The sequence below is a fragment of the Colletotrichum paranaense genome (genome assembly GCF_030867605.1).
Source record: "Colletotrichum paranaense strain IMI 384185 chromosome Unknown Scaffold_7.1, whole genome shotgun sequence".
Taxonomy (NCBI): domain Eukaryota; kingdom Fungi; phylum Ascomycota; class Sordariomycetes; order Glomerellales; family Glomerellaceae; genus Colletotrichum; species Colletotrichum paranaense.
The window spans coordinates 1,731,251-1,747,801 of record NW_026848965.1 but is presented as its reverse complement, the minus strand read 5'-3'; the positions used below and the strand labels follow the sequence as shown (position 1 = coordinate 1,747,801).

At 53.2% G+C, this 16,551-nt stretch overlaps 6 protein-coding genes across 6 annotated transcripts; 1 reads left to right on the top strand and 5 right to left on the bottom strand.

Moving 5' to 3' along the window:
- Nucleotides 1-571: 571 nt before the first annotated feature.
- CPAR01_09414 (uncharacterized protein) lies at nucleotides 572-2,074 on the bottom strand (the record flags this gene model as incomplete). Its single annotated transcript, XM_060493679.1, has 5 exons — nucleotides 572-676; nucleotides 732-847; nucleotides 895-1,111; nucleotides 1,162-1,448; nucleotides 1,858-2,074. The coding sequence occupies 5 exons, from the start codon at nucleotides 2,072-2,074 to the stop codon at nucleotides 572-574; spliced, it is 942 nt and encodes a 313-aa protein (XP_060347809.1).
- Nucleotides 2,075-3,402: 1,328 nt separating this feature from the next.
- CPAR01_09413 (uncharacterized protein) lies at nucleotides 3,403-4,456 on the bottom strand (the record flags this gene model as incomplete). Its single annotated transcript, XM_060493678.1, has 5 exons — nucleotides 3,403-3,488; nucleotides 3,549-3,613; nucleotides 3,666-3,783; nucleotides 3,852-4,216; nucleotides 4,296-4,456. 5 exons carry the CDS (start codon nucleotides 4,454-4,456, stop codon nucleotides 3,403-3,405), a joined length of 795 nt encoding a protein of 264 aa, XP_060347808.1.
- An 809-nt stretch (nucleotides 4,457-5,265) lies between these two features.
- On the top strand, nucleotides 5,266-6,636 carry CPAR01_09412 (O-methyltransferase; the record flags this gene model as incomplete). The annotated part of the gene is made up of 3 exons (XM_060493677.1): nucleotides 5,266-5,490; nucleotides 5,553-5,803; nucleotides 5,862-6,636. The coding sequence occupies 3 exons, from the start codon at nucleotides 5,266-5,268 to the stop codon at nucleotides 6,634-6,636; spliced, it is 1,251 nt and encodes a 416-aa protein (XP_060347807.1).
- Nucleotides 6,637-8,347: 1,711 nt separating this feature from the next.
- CPAR01_09411 (uncharacterized protein) lies at nucleotides 8,348-8,686 on the bottom strand (the record flags this gene model as incomplete). The annotated part of the gene is made up of 1 exon (XM_060493676.1): nucleotides 8,348-8,686. One exon carries the CDS (start codon nucleotides 8,684-8,686, stop codon nucleotides 8,348-8,350), a length of 339 nt encoding a protein of 112 aa, XP_060347806.1.
- Nucleotides 8,687-8,746: 60 nt separating this feature from the next.
- On the bottom strand, nucleotides 8,747-10,715 carry CPAR01_09410 (chromatin remodelling complex subunit; the record flags this gene model as incomplete). Its single annotated transcript, XM_060493675.1, has 3 exons — nucleotides 8,747-9,221; nucleotides 9,273-10,359; nucleotides 10,655-10,715. The coding sequence occupies 3 exons, from the start codon at nucleotides 10,713-10,715 to the stop codon at nucleotides 8,747-8,749; spliced, it is 1,623 nt and encodes a 540-aa protein (XP_060347805.1).
- A 916-nt stretch (nucleotides 10,716-11,631) lies between these two features.
- CPAR01_09409 (transcription factor TFIIB) lies at nucleotides 11,632-14,873 on the bottom strand (the record flags this gene model as incomplete). Its single annotated transcript, XM_060493674.1, has 2 exons — nucleotides 11,632-12,830; nucleotides 14,222-14,873. The coding sequence occupies 2 exons, from the start codon at nucleotides 14,871-14,873 to the stop codon at nucleotides 11,632-11,634; spliced, it is 1,851 nt and encodes a 616-aa protein (XP_060347804.1).
- Between the last annotated feature and the right edge of the window lie 1,678 nt (nucleotides 14,874-16,551).

Genomic DNA, 16,551 nt, shown 5'->3' with positions numbered 1-16,551 from the left:
GTTATCTGCTGCCTCCAGGCGAACACGCACTGGGCTCGATATCGCATTATCTACCCCGGACTGGATGGATCTGGGAGTTGTGACTCCCACCCAGCGTATCCGGACGGGCCGCCGTTGACCAGTCGGTGATCTGACGACCTGGCTCCGAGAGTTCGTTGCAGCCACCGTGAACTTGCGCATCAATCATGCCTCATTTTTGTTTGCCTCCAGTCGAAAAGGGAAAGGCAAAGCAAAAGCAGCCCACTAGTCGGTAGATTGTCAGCCACGCTTCGTTTTTGAACACATTGCGCCAGACGCAAAACGGCCATGCGCGTGGCGTCCGTCCGTACCGACAAGGCCGTACCGTATCTCAGCTTCCCTTGGATTCGCGATTCGGCCGGATAGCGGTAGACGGCACATGCAACTTGTCTTCGTTGTGACCTGCTGCTGGTAATAGCGGCCTTTGCGAGCGGTGAGAAAGGGCATGGCGCGACTTAGACATACATGTCTGCCTGCCTACCGTCTTTTTGACGCCAGTACTCTCTCGTCCGGTTCACTCTGTGAGAGCTTACGCTCGTCACGACTTTGCTCTTTACGGACATTTTTTGTCTCGGCAATCGCAGGCAAACACTTCTACTAGGCCAAGCGTGTCTTTCGTCTTTTCCCCAGAGAGAGGGAGACCATCAGTCAACCCAGGCTGCAGCCATCAGTAGCTCCTGGGTTCAATAGCTAGTGACTGCCGAACGACTCACTGCACTAATCCTGTTGCCCTGCCCTTGCCCTGCCCTGGCCCCCTTCTGCGCCGCATCCTGCAGCGGTGGCCAGCGCCGGGGCATGCGAGCTTCGAAGTCCAAGGCGCGTGATCTTGCTTTGCACACCACGTATAGGCAGCACACACGCAACCCGCGCACTCACGCTCACGCACGCTGAACGGACGGAACGGGCTGGAAGCACGTAGACGCAGCGGACGGGACGGTGAGTATTTTATTTCGGGATGTGCTGAGTCTCGTGCTTTTTCTGGTTGGGTGACTTTTGCTTTAGCGTTGGCTGGGTTGTGGACTTGCTTGGTCGGGGCGCCGGCTTGAGCCCAGCGAGCGGCCTGTGGCTGCTGCTGCTGCTGCATCCATGTTGGCTGTTCGCTGGCCATGGGTGTGGCATGACACCCTCTCTCATTGATCCCACCACCAGTCCGCTACATCCTAAAGCTCCCCCATGCCGGATCGTGCCGTTGGGCTGGGTTGAACGACCGGTCACGTTTCTGCGGTTGGACGAGCCTTGGAGGTGAGGATGGGTGACTAATCCGGGGGGAAGGGTGATGTCGCCAATATCCCACTCATTGCTTGCCTTGACGACGCTAGCTTCTTGGGCTCGAGCTTTGCTCTCAATCGTGGCATTTTTGCTGTAGAGTGTCACGGAGGTGCAATAGTATAGAGTGCAGGCCGTCTCCTTGCCGTTGCCTTGCTGTAAAACTGAGCAGAACGTAAAAGCGGATCTACTGCAATGCACCGTCCGGAGATCTGTTATGAGATCTCATTGACGTCCTTGATTCTAGGCGCGATGGCTCGCCCGATGCCAATCTATCGCACTCTATAGCCAAGCGTGTTCAAGTACACGCATAATACTATGAATGCATTCTTATACTTGTATCTTCAAGAGTGGATGATGAATCCCTGCCTTGCTCGGAGCGGTCCGCTTAAAGTGTGCCGCGTAGCCCAGAGACAAACGCTCAACGAGCGGTCGATCTAGAAGAATAGCAACCGTGAGGTGAGCGAAGCAAGTGATGTCATGTTCCCAGGGGCAAACGAACCCACAGACAGAGAAGAAGCTACAAGGCTACGATAAGCTTTTTCGAAACCTAGTTTGATGCCACCGACTTACTTGTGTCGCTCGGGTTGGCGGTACCATGGACGCAGTGTGTCGTCTGGGTGCCTGTTGAGTGCTCCGGTTTGATGCTGTGGTTCCGCTGTTCAGCATATGCCCTTTCTTCGGATGGAAAATCCAGTGAGTCTGCGGTTGCGACGTGTGTAGTTATTCTGGTTTGTCGGGTTGGTACGTGTGGTTTTGATGTGGCTTTGACGAGGAAGTTTTCTGGCATGTCTGTGGTGACGGCCCGAGTCGTCGTCGCCCGCCGCTGTCACCTCTCCCCTCCCCTTCTTGGAGACGACCCAGGGATGCGGGATTTGTCTTGGAATATGGAAGAGGGTAGGATGCGGATGTGAGGAAAGTTTGAGGAAGGTGTGGGCAAGTCAGCGTCGGGGGGTTTTATATGATGATTATGGTTGGGTGAGGGTGAGAAGGGTTTTGGTAGGGGAGTTTGAAGTGCACGGAGGTTTGGGCTATACGACGCGTGTGGGTTTGATTGAGTGGTAATGAGAATGGGTAGGAAGAGGTATTTGATGGGTTTGCATGTGAGAGGTGTTGAGAAGGTGTTTTGAGGTTTCGGGGTATTGTAGGATTGCGATATTGTGATGTCGTGATGTGGTCGGGCTGGGAGGTCTGTTTTGTTGATTTTGCAAGATCTGTATTAGTAACGATCTTTAGGCTTGATCGTGCTTTCCAAGTATCATCCGTAGAAGGCAAGAGATCCTAATAGCTGACCGTCTGCTCCTGCATTTCTAGATATGGGCCGTCGTGGCGAGTATATATCGAGGCCTTAAGTCAGGAATTACCTATCCCGTAAGCCAGTCAACGGCGGGAATGAGTCCAACCTGCCAAAAGTCCTTCTTGGCTGCCGCCTTGTTGATGGTGCTCAAGTCGGCATCTGCTCGGTTTCTTAGTCATGCCAATCTCAAAACCTGTCTGCCTTTATCTCTTAAGCTGGGAACTGTGGGCTCTGCTTAACGGTCCCCGTTCGTGCTTGTTCCGTATTCGTGAGGCTGGTGTGACGAATACAGGGTGGGAGGTGAACGGGCGTTATGGACGTGGTGTGAAGACTATCTGTACGGATATGGGAAGGGATATAAACGAGCGTTCAGGACGTGGTGTAAAGATTATCTTTACAGATATAGGGAGGGAGGTGAGGGAGCGTTTGGAACGTGGTGTGAAGATTGTCTTTATAGGTTTAGATAGGGACGTGAGTAGTAATTACTACCTTAGTAAATGAATATTCAGGTGAACGAACGATGTTAAGAAACACAAAGGCCTTCAATCTATCGTAAGAAGATGCTAAATAGTGGATTGTCTTGGATTATCTTAGCTTCTTCGTTAGGCTCCTGCTTGATACAGAGGCCCTCAGTTCTTGGGTATAGATCCTCTTTGATTGTCAAGAATTGGATCTTCCGCAACAAAGACGGGATCATCGCCAGGCCACCGGGTCCTCCGCCATACTTAATATAACGTACTGGCCTTCCTTCTCCCACTCAGACTCCCTTTCTCTCCGTACTCACAATGAAAGTATCCGTCCGTATAATCTTCCTATCAAAGTCATCCTGGCTCAGTATCATCTCGGCTCAGTATCATCTCCTGACTGCTGCAACTTCTCGCCCCAGCGATCTTTGATTCCGTCTCATCTAGAGGTAATCGTCAGCCGAGAGATCCTGGGTGGCGGTGAAAGCGAGTCCATGACATACATGTGAAGTCGCTGCTTGCAAGACTCCGGACGCGGGTGCATTTGTAGACCGCGACCACAGACGAGCTAACCAATGTCAGCATGTTCTTGTCGTGATGGCTACCGACTGTCTCCTTACATAGACCCAATGCCCAGCGCAACACTCAAAGCTGCCTTTTTCTTGATGCTCATCTGTAGTCTCGCAAGCACCAATGCTGGATAGACAGCGAGGTACAAGTCAACAAAGGCGCCAAAAGCTATCTCACACGTCAGCAGGCCGTTGCATTAATTTGATCTCATTATCAAGGTAAGCTTAGCCTCGTACCTCCCGTGTAAATAGCAAACGAGACCAATATCCATTTATCCAGGCAGTGACCAGACACGGAAAATTCCCATTGCGATTGTGTTGGCTGGCAATGTGCGAAGAGGAGAATCATGTTGGCCGTCAGGTTGAGCAGGCAGAAGAGGGACAGGGCCCAGAGGAACGTCTTGTGCCATGGACTCGGGTTCAAGATTCGCGTCAGGAGAGCGACGACGGCGAGCTTGGGTAGGCCAAACGACATGACGCCGGCTGGGAAGCCAGCGACTGTCCAAAAGATGGCCCCGGACTTTGGTTGGGTGGTCAAGAGCTCGAAGTGTAGGCCCATGCCATGTGATACAGCAACTACGGCGGTCGCGACGCTCACCCAGCTACAGATCTATATGACGTTGGTGAACCTATCCAGACAGCCAATGTTGGAGTATTTGATTTGGGAGACTCATTACTGACGCCACGATGAGGTAGTCATCTGAATGGACCTTCTTGAGTATCACGCCCCGTACATAGAGTCTTGCTGCAGTGAAGAGGGTGCTGAGAGCTGTGACTGAGATGATGATCCCCAGAGAAGAAGGTCCCTTATTTTCATTGTCGTTTGATGTTGATGTTGACATTGCTCTTGTGGAAAGGCGGCAATTGAGCATAGATGGGATCGAAGCAAGTCAATTCTAGGAAGTAGGGATGAGAAAAGGGGAATACAGATACAATCTTTGATAAAAAAGTGCGCATCCTTCATTGCATACGCCGGCATGGCTGCTGCTCTGGGACCGAAGTACAGGAATACTCGCTTCCTCGCGAACATATTACCAGCCGAAATCACAAATCCTTCACTCTCTAATGCTCCCGCCCGTTCGAGCCAGATCTTTCGGGGATTCCAGCCGAAGATATGATGAATCGGACCATCGGTGTTACCCGGTTCACAAAATCGAGATGCTGCGCAAGCAGGATGGACCAATATCTGTTGGACCAACAAGATCCTCCTGGTTTGAACAAGCCCAGACTCATGAAGCGAATCAACCCTCCCAGGTGGGGCTGGGGTGATTCCGGGATGCTTCACCCCAATAAGGACTGTTGGACATGGTTCTGTTCCAATGATGCAGGACCAACAGGTCTGTTGGTCCAGAGTTGCAGCAGAACCTTGCATGCGAGCGTGTAGAATAGATGAGAGCTTCCGTGTTTGAATCTTGGCGATCATGGGAGAAAATTCATCGGACATGGGTTCTTGTCAAGGGTTTACATGAAGAACATATGGCTATATGCAAAGAAAAGCATACAAATATGCTCCGCGATGTCCCACACCACTGTCAAATACCCTATGCCATCGTATTCGACGTACTTGGGACCAGCATTGAAAACACAGTATCTTTCACATACCTTACTGAGCCTCACGACCGTTCATCGTTCCTACTATTGATCATCCGCCATGGGCTCGGTCCCGGACAATCTTCCTCATGGCGTCTCAGTCGACATGGCAACTCAGCCCGGCAACCCAAAAGATGTAGCAATGTTGTTGAATAGCATCAACACATTAGGCGCCTCCTCTCTCGACAATGAGCAGAATTGCCTTAATCTTCTGAAGCAAGCTCGTATGCTGGTCCAGGCTCTAGAGACACCCAGAGAGACTATGATCAAGCACCTGTGGGCACAGGTATTACAAGGTCATGCAAAGGGAGTAGACGGTGTAATTTGCTAATTGAACTTGATACACAGCCTGCCACTGGCTGCGCCATCGCCTCAGGAGTTGAATCGGGTCTCTTCGACTTCATGGCCCGAAATCCAGGGCCGAAGACCGTAGCCCAACTCGCCGCAGAACTAGACTTCGAGAAAGATTTACTAGCGCGTTCGATGAGGCATCTGGCGTCGACCGGATATCTACGCGAGACCGGTGTTGACGAGTACGAGACGAACCACTTTTCGAGATCACTGACCCTTCCTATTATTGGCAGCGCCTACTCTTGCGTGTAAGTCTTCATGATCCAGCCGGCATGAGAGATCTAGAAAACTAATGGCCTCTTCCAGAGTCGGCGGCGTGTGGCCTACCTTTTGCAACTTCCCCACGTATCTCAAGAAGAACGGGCGGAGAATGACGCCAGATATAGGGCCTCTACAAGATGCCATTGGCAGTAAGAAGGATTTTTTCACACATATCATGGAAAAGTACCCCGCCGGCGAGTTTCAGCAGTTCATGAAAGGATACGGCCAGGGGAGGAGACTCTGGATGGACCCGGATTTCTACCCCGTAGTCGAGCGCCTCGTCAACGGCGCAGATACCACTTCACCAGACGCGGCGTTCATCGTCGACATTGGAGGCGGCATCGGCCACGACTTAGACGAGTTCTGTCGCAAGCAACCTGCCGCGCCGGGACGGCATGTCCTACAAGACCTCCCTCACGTTCTCTCACAGGCGCAAGTCCAAGATCTCGACTCCAAGATTGAGCTCATGCCGTATGACTTTAATACCGAGCAACCAGTCAAGGGCGCGAGGGCGTATTATCTCCACTCTGTACTACACGACTGGACAGACGAGGTCTGCGAAAGTATTCTTGCGCGAGTCAAGGCTGCGATGAGGGCAGGGTATAGCAGGCTCTTGATCAACGAGAACGTTATACCTTCCAAAGGCGCAGATTGGCAGGTCACGGCGCTCGACATGGTTATGATGACTGTGTTTGCGTCGAGAGAGAGGACAGAGGAGGAGTGGTATCAGTTGCTGGAGGGAGCTGCTGGTTTGAGGATCGTCAAGATCTGGTCTAGGGGGGAGGGGTCTGAGTCGCTTATTGAGTGTGAGTTGGCATGAAGACGGAGCAGGGTCAAGGGAGATGGCTGCTCGACATGAAAAGCTGGACTAAAGAAACTTCTGGGCCTTGAAAGACATCTAACAGAACGGCTGAATTGAGATCCTCAAATCACTTGAACCTCAGAACAGAGCGTTTTCATTCGCCCAAGCCAGCTCACTATGTAATCAAGCAGCCTTATGAAGAACGCTGTCGATCTATTTGAGAGAGCTTTCAGACATTCAAAGGCGGTCCAAGAGCGGGAGATACTAGATGTCATCAGTCGTAAACTGAGCAGACCTGTTCGTCCGACCCAAAAAATTTGTGTCATCGAGCGAGCTCCCAGTCGGGATCATAGTCCATGATTCCTACTGAATACAAGACTAGGGCTTTTCATACAAGTCCAATCTCACGGCCTTCATACCGCTTCGCCTATCATGCCTTGCCTCTCTTTCCTTCCCTGTTTTCCCTTACCTCTTGTACCTTGCCTCTCGTGCCGTATTCATCATCTGTATTTGTGAATACGAAACGGGTGCCGACCACCGAGGTGACAGACACTGCCGGATCGAGCAACAAGCCGCCCGGACCCTCGGCTTCATGTTCTTACCACCAGCCATGACGGTATCGACTGCCCTCCAAGGACTAGCCAACGAGCACGAATATAGCGCAGTCAGAGTCTATATTGAGGGACTTTATCGCGCTATTGTTAGAGGGTCTCGAGGTGGAGGGCACAACTAGCGACAGTGGTGCAAACGGATAGGAAGACGTTGAGATGAAGCACGTCGAGTCGGCATAGGATCGACAATGAGGGGCATTACACATCTGTCGATGAACGACGACGATTCATCTGGGCGACCGCACACTTATCAATTAACCAGCCAATATCTCTTTTGTCTTCCCGGCAGGCTGGCATTACTTGGACCCCCCCCCCCCCACAAATATACTACCAATTTGAAACCACAACAAGAACATCACCACATCATCACAATAACCCATAAAAGCAAAAGATAACTCCTCGACGGGGAATTGAACCCCGGTCCCCTGCGAATCGTTGTAAGAAACTAGTTCCTCAATGACAAGCAGATATCCTCACCACTAGACTATCGGGGAAGTGTGGATGTTGACATCCAGTGATAGTTGGTTGACGGTTGAGACCCGCTGAGGGGATATAAACCCACAGATGGATCTTTCATAATTAGATGGGTGGGTAGGTTAGTGTGTCGGCTAATACAAACCTGCCCCTCTTTCTATAACGACACTTTTGGTGTCCTGACCACATGCATTTAGATCAATCTAGGTTATCCGTAGGAGTCAATGATTTCAAGGGACGGGGCCAAGCAGCTCAGCCTTTCTTCTCAAACACAATGAGGAAAAGAAACGTAAACTTGGGGCAATCCTTTATGAGCTATTCATGATTCATGCTAGTCTTACATACAACTTCTCCTCTCTCTTCAACACCCTTACTGAAGCGACTCTCATCTCAAGCCACGCCCAAATCTGCTGCCCCAATCTCTCCTTTCGACAGCAGGAAAGAAGAAAGAGCAGTATTAACATCAACAGTAATAGTTTTTCCGTAGTCTCCTAGGTAGTGCTGGTCACCCCTGAAACCATTCCACCACCATATACCTCCCCCCCCCCCCCCAGAAACGCCAGGCCAACGGGGAAAACCCCCCAAAACAAGCAAACAGTAATTTCCATCAAGCATTCGATGCTTCCACTTCCTCATCCTCGAATTCAAATGCCACCGCGGAATACATCAGACTGGATCTTAACCCTCTTCCCCACAGCCTCACCTGAACCAAGTCCATCCGAAGAGCGCTTCACTCCCCGGGTGACAACCCCATACGTTGCCCTCTTGGGTGACTCAACACCCGCGCTCGCCATCTTGGAAAGGGAAGACGGTCCATTCGGCATCTTGCCCTGAAAAGACTCCGACTTCATCATCTTCCGAGCAGCAACAGCTTCAGCCCTGACGGCACCAAGATGCCTCGTATGAAACACCGCCCTCCTCTCCCTCCCATGACCGCACACCCTCACATTACCACCGCAAAAGCTGCATTCGTGCCTGCCCATCGCCGATTCGAAGCGGCCGTCAGGCGCGGGATAGAAGCCGGGGATCGCAATCAGCTCCTTCTAAGAGTGCTTGCCCTGCGGCACAATCGCCTTGTCGATCTGCAGGTTACCCCTTGCCATCTTGTCCTTCTCGTCGCCGAAGCGCGACTCGAACTCCCGCTGCTGGTCCTGGTGCCTCTCGAGGGATTCGCGGCACTCCGGCGGCAAGAGGGCCTTGAGGTCGTCGCCGATGGCCAGGATGCCGTTGAAGGGTTTCAGGAAGTCGGGGACCTCGGCGGGTCGCTTTCCGGCGGATTGGACGCCCGCGCGCGGTATTTCATAGACAATGTCCACCACGTTGAAGTTGCGCTGCACAGCTGAGGGTACCGAGGGCAGTGCGCTGTTCGAATCGCTTGTGTCGCCGGGAGTGACCCTCTCGACGCGGGCGCGAGTGGGTTGCGTGTTGACTGGCTTCTGCATCAGGTTGGTGTGAATGTCGTATGCGCCGTTCCGCAGTGTTGCCATCCGGATGGCATTAAGACGACTGTTGAACTCGCTGAGCTTTGTTAGTATGTGGCACAGTAATGATTGATGTATATAAGCCCACCTAGCAGCACGAGCGTGCTCCAGTTGCCAGTTCGTATCATTCACGTTGACCCTCTTCTTCTTCACCTCTGTCAAACCAGCAAGAGGATCCGAAGCAGCCGGTGTCTGGTTGGTATGGTACACAGCACTGGCACCGAACCACGCGACATACTGATTTGTGTTGTACGGCTCGTTGGGGTTGAAGACGTCTGACGGGTCCGCAACGTGTCCCTCGATGATGCCAGAGGCGCGCATGTCAGCCACGCGGTAGTCGTCCACGATATTCCGACCTCCCACAATGATCCTCGCGCCGAACTCGACAAAGACGGATCGCGCCGTGACGATACCTATCGCACGGCCCTTGTATGAGTGGGGAATGATATTCCGCTCAATCATGTCCATCTTCTCGTCGTCGCTCACGATAATCTTGTACAGCTTCGGGTGCTTGTTGAAGAACAAGTAACTGTCGCGGAACCCGACGCAACGGGCGGGCTCCGTCGACAACATGTACTGCCTCTCGCCGCGATCCTTGACCGTGAACGTTCTGCAGCGGTACTGGCGGCCGCCCTGGAGATTACCGAGCTTGTCGACCTTTGTCTCGCCTTCCGCGTCCTCGGGAAGCACGCACTCGTCGTCGACAATGTCGACCTCTGTGCCCTCCTTGTCAATCACCTGCTTGAGCTTGGGAGGTGCTTGTCCAGGCGCGGGCCGGCGTCCGCCGCGGCCGCGCCAGCCTCCACGACCTCTACGTCGCGGAGTGTCGGCTTCGGATGCGGGTACCGTGATCATGTTGTCCCAGCCCGGTGGCTTGTTCTTCGGAGGCCGTCCTAGTCGCTTGCGACGCACCACAGGCTCGGCCGGGGGAGTGGGTTCTTTGGCTGAAGGTTCAGATTCCTCTCCCTCGTCGTTTGCTTGCTCTTCCTCTTCCTCCTCTCCGTCTTCGTCGGCGGCTTCCTCTTCATCGCCTGACTCGTTTGCCTTCTCTTCTTCTTCTTCCTCCTCATCCTCTTCGTCTTCTTCGGGTGGCGCCTCATGCTCGGGCTCGGACTCGACAGCTTCGGGGACGGGCTCGTCATCGTCGATGCCTTCAAAGGCTCTGGGCGTGCTTTCTATGTTCGCCAGTCCGTCAGCAAGCAGCTTTTACTTGTTATTTCTGACATTTCCATGGCTGGGACAGCGACTTGTTCGAGGGGTAGCTGTTGGGAATGGAGGGGTACGCGAAGCGAGGAGGAAACCATTGAGGCGCCATGCGCTCGCATCCCATAAGTAAACGAGCCGTAGGAGAAGCTTCGAGCAAATGGTCCGTCTCCGTCATGTTGCAAGCCATTCACGGAATCAAACTACGGGCTATGCAGCTCCCAAGTCGCGACCAAAGGTGAATAGTTGGGGAAAGCTTGAACTTACGTAGCGCAGCAGAGGCGCGCTTGGCGGCAGCCCTGCCGGACCGAGAACGACGTCCGGACATTGTGAAGCGCGCGTGTCGAGGGCGCAAGGCGGATGGTGAAGTTGAGATGGAGATTTGTGGGCGCAATTCGCAAGTTCGGTGCAGTGCAAGGCTGAACGATGGTCAATCGGCGCTGGTAGATGGAGTCGCGTCGCGAAGCAAGGCTCAGCTTTCCCTGTGGTCGGAAAAAGTCATTGGGGACTGAGCTGGCATCTGATTGGTCGTTGGGTCAGTGCAAGTTATACATCACACGGCTTTTAAACACTGTATGCACGCCCATCTACGAATTGCTTCATCAGGAAGAACCTTGTTAAGCTGTACCCCTATGGCCTCACTGCTGTTTCTCGTCTCATTACTATTTCTGGTCAAGCACATCAGGCTCACCGGAATATCAGCGCAACCTCATGACTGAAAGCATGTTGTGATTCGTCCTGTCTATGCTATGAATCCTCTTGGCAAGAAAGAAACCAAGCAGCAATCTGGGAATGTCCGCAATGATTATGCAATTAAGCCACCCCAGTCCCAATAATTCCAGAGTCTCCATCCCAAACCTCACCACGCAAGCGAGCAAAAAAGCAAATCTGTCCCGTCGGCAATCGGACCCTCCAGCTCTAATGTTCCAAGAGCTTCGAGGTTGCACCATTCCAGGTGACTAGAACCGATCGACGGACTGAGACGGCGGGCACAGGGAAACCACCCCTAAACGCCCATGGATATTTTTGTGTTTTGCCGTCGCTGCCAACGACCAAAAAAATGCAGCCGGCTGCACGAGGCTTCCAGAGGTCCGTCTTGACGTGATGTCCTACTCCTATTTGATAGTCAAAAGTTTCGCGTCTTCTCCGAAATCTTCCGCCTCGACTTTGATGGAGGCCATTTCCTCTGCCTCGCCTTGGGGATGAGCAGTGTCTAAGCAGTTGAAAAGGCGACCAGAAACCTTCTAGTTAACCGGAAGATTATCGATTGCCTTCTTGTCCGCACCCCACTCCTTCTCGATGAGTCTATCGCGAGCCTGATACAAGAACCGATAGGCTGTCTTGATGGTGCCGTCGCTGACACCTGCCACCGAGGCAATCTCCTTGGAGGTTCTCGATTCCTTCATGAGGTGAGATGCCATGTAGATACAGGCAGCGGCGACGGACAGAGGCGAACGACCAGCCAACTCAGAGACGCTCGACGTCTTGCGTGCGAGCGCGCGCGAGACGTTTTCAATCTTCTGCGCGTTGCGGAAGTTGAGGTTGGAGCAGAAACGAGTGCAGAGGTCCTCGGCACTGGTAGACGCGCTGGCCTTGTAGCCGTCCAGATTGGAAAGAGAGCCGGCACCACGCGGGTTCTCCTCCTTGATCTTCTGGAGGAAAGACTCAAGCTGCTTGAAAACCCTGCCGATTTCCTTCTTCGACACATGGGTGACTTGGAAGATCTCGCGGAAGGTACGGCCGACACCAGTCTGACGACACGCAATGAAAATGCAGCCTGCGATGACAGCCTCCTGCGGCTTGCCTTTCATGAAGTTGTGGTCGTACGTCAGCTTAAAGATGTGCTTGGCCGCATCAGAGACGTTCTTGCCCAGGTTGATACTATCGCAGAAGGCACCAATCTCCTTGTACGCCTGCATCAGAGATTTGCTAGCCTTGTCGTTCTGAGACTTATTCTGGAGACGGGCAAGTTGCTTAGAGTCTCTACCATCACCGAATGCGATGGTGGTCTCAAGCTGTGAGCCGTTGAGCAGGGGGTTGACGGCGTCACCAACACGGGAGGGATCGTCGTTGCCCTGGTCGTCGTTGGCAAATGTACGCCATTCTGAGCGGGTGTCGATAATCTTGTCTCCGACGACGAGGCCGCAAGAACCGCACACCATGTCGCCAGAGGAAAACTCCTCAACCAAGTTGGGAGGGTACTCCTTGCAGTCGGGACACATCACGACGCAGTTGAGGTCATCCTTAAAGCCCTCAGCATTCTCGTCCGTCGCGGCTCCATTGGGGCCGAGCATCTTGGGCTTGTACGGCTTGGCAGTGTAGATGTTATTGATTTCGTCGAAGACTTTGCGACGACGTCTGAGCTCCTTTCTTCTCCGCCGGAGTTCTTTTCGCTTATTGACGACTGCTTGGTAGGTTTCTTCTGTCGGCTCGCTGGTTTGCGCTGTCCAAAGAAGATCGGTATGAAGCTGAACGAAGAGCGGCGAATGCAGCTTGGCGGTGTTTTTTGGGCGACGGCTACTTCGCTCAATAAACGATCGTCTCAAAGGACGATGCTAGAAGCTGCTTCGGAACCGAGGTAGAGTCTCGATCCCACGCCGAGGCAGTAGGCGAATGTATATAGATAGAGAATCCTCAGGCTACTTGATCGGCGTTTTCTTGATGAACGGGGTGGGCGTTCAGCGGGAGAATGACGAAAGCGCTCGGGGATGCCCTAACTATTTCAAGAGATAAAGGTGAGCCATGACTTCCTGACTTTCGGCAGGAATATCCTCTCTCACCAAATGAATTGTCCTTTGACGGAAGTCACGAAAGACGATTTTGCGGGGGAGGGAGGAGAGGAGACGAGGGAGAGAAAGGCTTTGTTTGCCAGCCGACCGATTCTACCAGTGAAGGCGTCCGAGACGTGTGAAGTGGCGAACAAAGGCTTGAGATGGTACGGCGCAATGTACCAGGGTCGCGCGGCTCGAAGGACTCGTATACGACGGTCGCAAAGTTGCTCTGAAAAAAGTCGATGCGACGATTTCTCGAGATTTCGTTGCGGCGAATGCAGACGACGATCTTTCGTGCGGCGAGCGAGTGACGTGAAGTGGGTTGTAGTGGGAGAGAGTCGAGGCTGAGGTTTCGGATTACGGACGAGGACTTTGACCACCCTGGAAGACCTTAGGCAGGCAGTTTTCGGAGATGACTCAGCAGGCAGGACACAAGGCAAGTGCGAGAGACTCGGCAACCTTATTTCGGTCAACCTCACCTTGCTTACCTCATCAGGTGAGTGGGTCTACTGTCAACCTCCGATTTTCGATTTTTGTCATCTCGAATGTTCCAGCCCGCCGAGGAAGGTGTAAGTCAACCAATACCTTCCTTCGTAACTCGCCGGTCTGTCACTGATTGCAAATAAACCAAATTTGAGTCAGAAACACTGACATATATTCGATCGTGGGTATCAATACAAAAGAAATGTACGGTAAAAGAAGGTACAAGAATACACACCGGGGCAAACCTTTAGCCCCAGTCCTCTTCAAGGTAGAGGCATTTCGCTCATCATGTCTCGTAACCACAACACACCCCAACTCCAGTCCTTGCCTTATTAAAAGTGTGAAGAGCCATCAGCCCTGGGCATCGCCGGCAACGGTCGCGTAATCTCCTCCATCGGGTGAATCGGCGGCGGCGCAGTCTCCTTATCCAGAACCGACCGGCTTGACCCACTCGACTCCGGCGTCAACGGGACCCCGGTCCCCTCAGCATCCACGCCGGAACACCCCGGCCCAGTATAAGCCCGCCTCGCAGACGAAGCCGAGCTCGAAGTCTCCGACCCGGACCTGCTTCTCCCCTCACTAGGCGCCCACTCCCCAGATAATTGTCGCCCATGGTGTAAATCCTCCCGATGCTCCCTCATCTGCTGCCTGCCCCGCGGGGGCTCCGGCATATCCAAATCCGTCATCTGGTGGTGGTGGTGGTGGTGGTGGTGGCGGCGGTGGTGCTGCTCCTGCATAGAAGAGAGATCAAACACGTCCTCGCAGCTATTACTCCTCGACGGCCCACGACTCGCAAGCGACTTGCGAATCATGATGCTCCGCTGCAGCTCCTCTTCTTCCAGCCTCTCCAGGGCGCTGAGCTTGCGCCGGCGGGCGAATTCCTTCCGCGTGAGGTAGGGGTCCCGCTTACACGCCTCGCGGAACTGGGCGTTCTTTTTGCGGTCAAAGATATAGAATAACGTCGCCGACATGATGGCGGATGCGCAGCAAAGGATGACGATGATGAGGACCGTTGTTGTCCCGGCAGAGGAGGGTGATTCAATGTTTCCTGGTGTGCCGCCGATGCCGTTGCTTGCGTCTATTGGTGTTGGTGTTGTTGGTGATGTTGTTTGTGCTGGTGATGTGTGTGAAGGAGATGCTGTTGCTATTGCTACTGTCGTCGTTGCTGCTTGAAATGTTGTTTGTATTCTTGCTTCTTCTCGTCTGCGTATGTCGGAGATGGCAGGTGCCATGTCTTCTTATGTTGACGTTGCGGGCAGCAAGAGAACTGAGCGTTTTGTTTGTTGACAGCGGGACTTTGAACAACATGCAGTCCTAGTCTCCAAGTCGTAGTCCGTTTACGCCCCGCCCCGGGGTCTCGACTCTTCTGCTTGCCCTTTCCCCTTCTAGATCCGAGAGTCGTAGCTGAGCTTTGGGGTGGGATAGAAGTTGAGAGAAGGTAGTAAAAAGATGGTGCCGCGATAGTGTACGCCAGCGCCGGTCTCCGGTGGTGCCAGTGTGACGGATAAGGTGGGCGGAAGGGGGGCGTGGAGCAGAAGTAGGGGTGTGTTTGTGTGGGGTGTTTGTGCGGATGGTCAATGATGCTCCGGACGACTGCACCCAAGCGAAGACATCACCAATGTTTATGTGTGTAAGTACAGGCAGAATTGGGTTGTGGTTCTGTTGATTCCGCTCGGAGCTTTTTGTTCGATGACGGGGACGAGAATAGACAGCTCAGTGCGTGGACCCTCTCTAGATAAAATGCCCGTGTGTTGTTGATGGAGAATGGTGATCGGAGTGTGAGGGGAAAAGGGATGACAGAAGGAGGGATGAGAGGTCCCCTTTATTACATGGTTTCTGAATCTTCCCTTGCGAGACACAATGGATACTTCTTTCGCATTGAGATGAGAGAGCTTCACAAGAGCTTCCATGCAAGCAAGCATGGCCATGGAGGGGGAGGCATCCTATCAGACCCCTTGTCCAGCGTGAGGAGGGCACGAGCCGAAGCAAGCGAAGCAACTGCAAGGCAGAGAGGGTATCTCTACCGCTGAGTGGCCGGCATCCGTCGATGCCTTGGCCTTTTCCACTCACACTCGCGCAAAAGATTCATGGGTTGGGAGTGTGCATATTGCCCAGCTGCGGACATGGTGGATGAGGATGGGACGGGACTGGGGAAGGAAAAGCAGAAACGGAAACGAAAAAAGAGGGTAATGTTTGGGAATAGTAGCCGTAGCCGTGTGAGTGTACCCCATAAGGCGCTGTTTCTGCCGCAGCGATGCCACTCACAACTCACAACTTCTCTTTCTGTACTTCGGGTTGGACCATGAACCATGGCCGCGAATCGTTCGCCCGGCGCCATGCGATGCGGCTATAATTGGCCGTGTTGCTCTCGTCGTGCTAGCATCCCTGTTCTCCCGCAGCAGGGAAACAGATCCGCCCCCCGACCAACCGCGGGGATCCAAGGGTATGTGGTGTGTCTGGAAAGGGATTTGCCTGGACTTTTTGGGGCGGTTCATGTTTCTTGCGGCGGCTTTCTTTGCGGCGGCGAGGAAACGAATAAGGCCGAAGGTTGTCCTAAACGTATGCCTAACGTTCTCCCTAGATCGTTCCATATCTATCAATTCATATCACAAACGAGAACCACTTGACTTGCGTCAGTCTCTGGGACCATGGTGCTCGTCTGCCTGGCTGATCTGCGTTGGAGACACATCGAGGCTTGTTGGTCTTGGTAAAGCGAACGAGACTGCGCAGTAATGTTGCACTGAACCACCGTCTGACAGAGAGAAAAGAAGAGAACCTAAGCGTCGCTCTCCCAAACTTAGAACAAGGTACCACAACGGGTCCACGAGGATCTACCTCAACTCGGCTTAGCCTAGGCGCTCAATCAGCTTTCTCAGATCCGCTCGGCCCAGCCAAAAACCCTGACGCCTT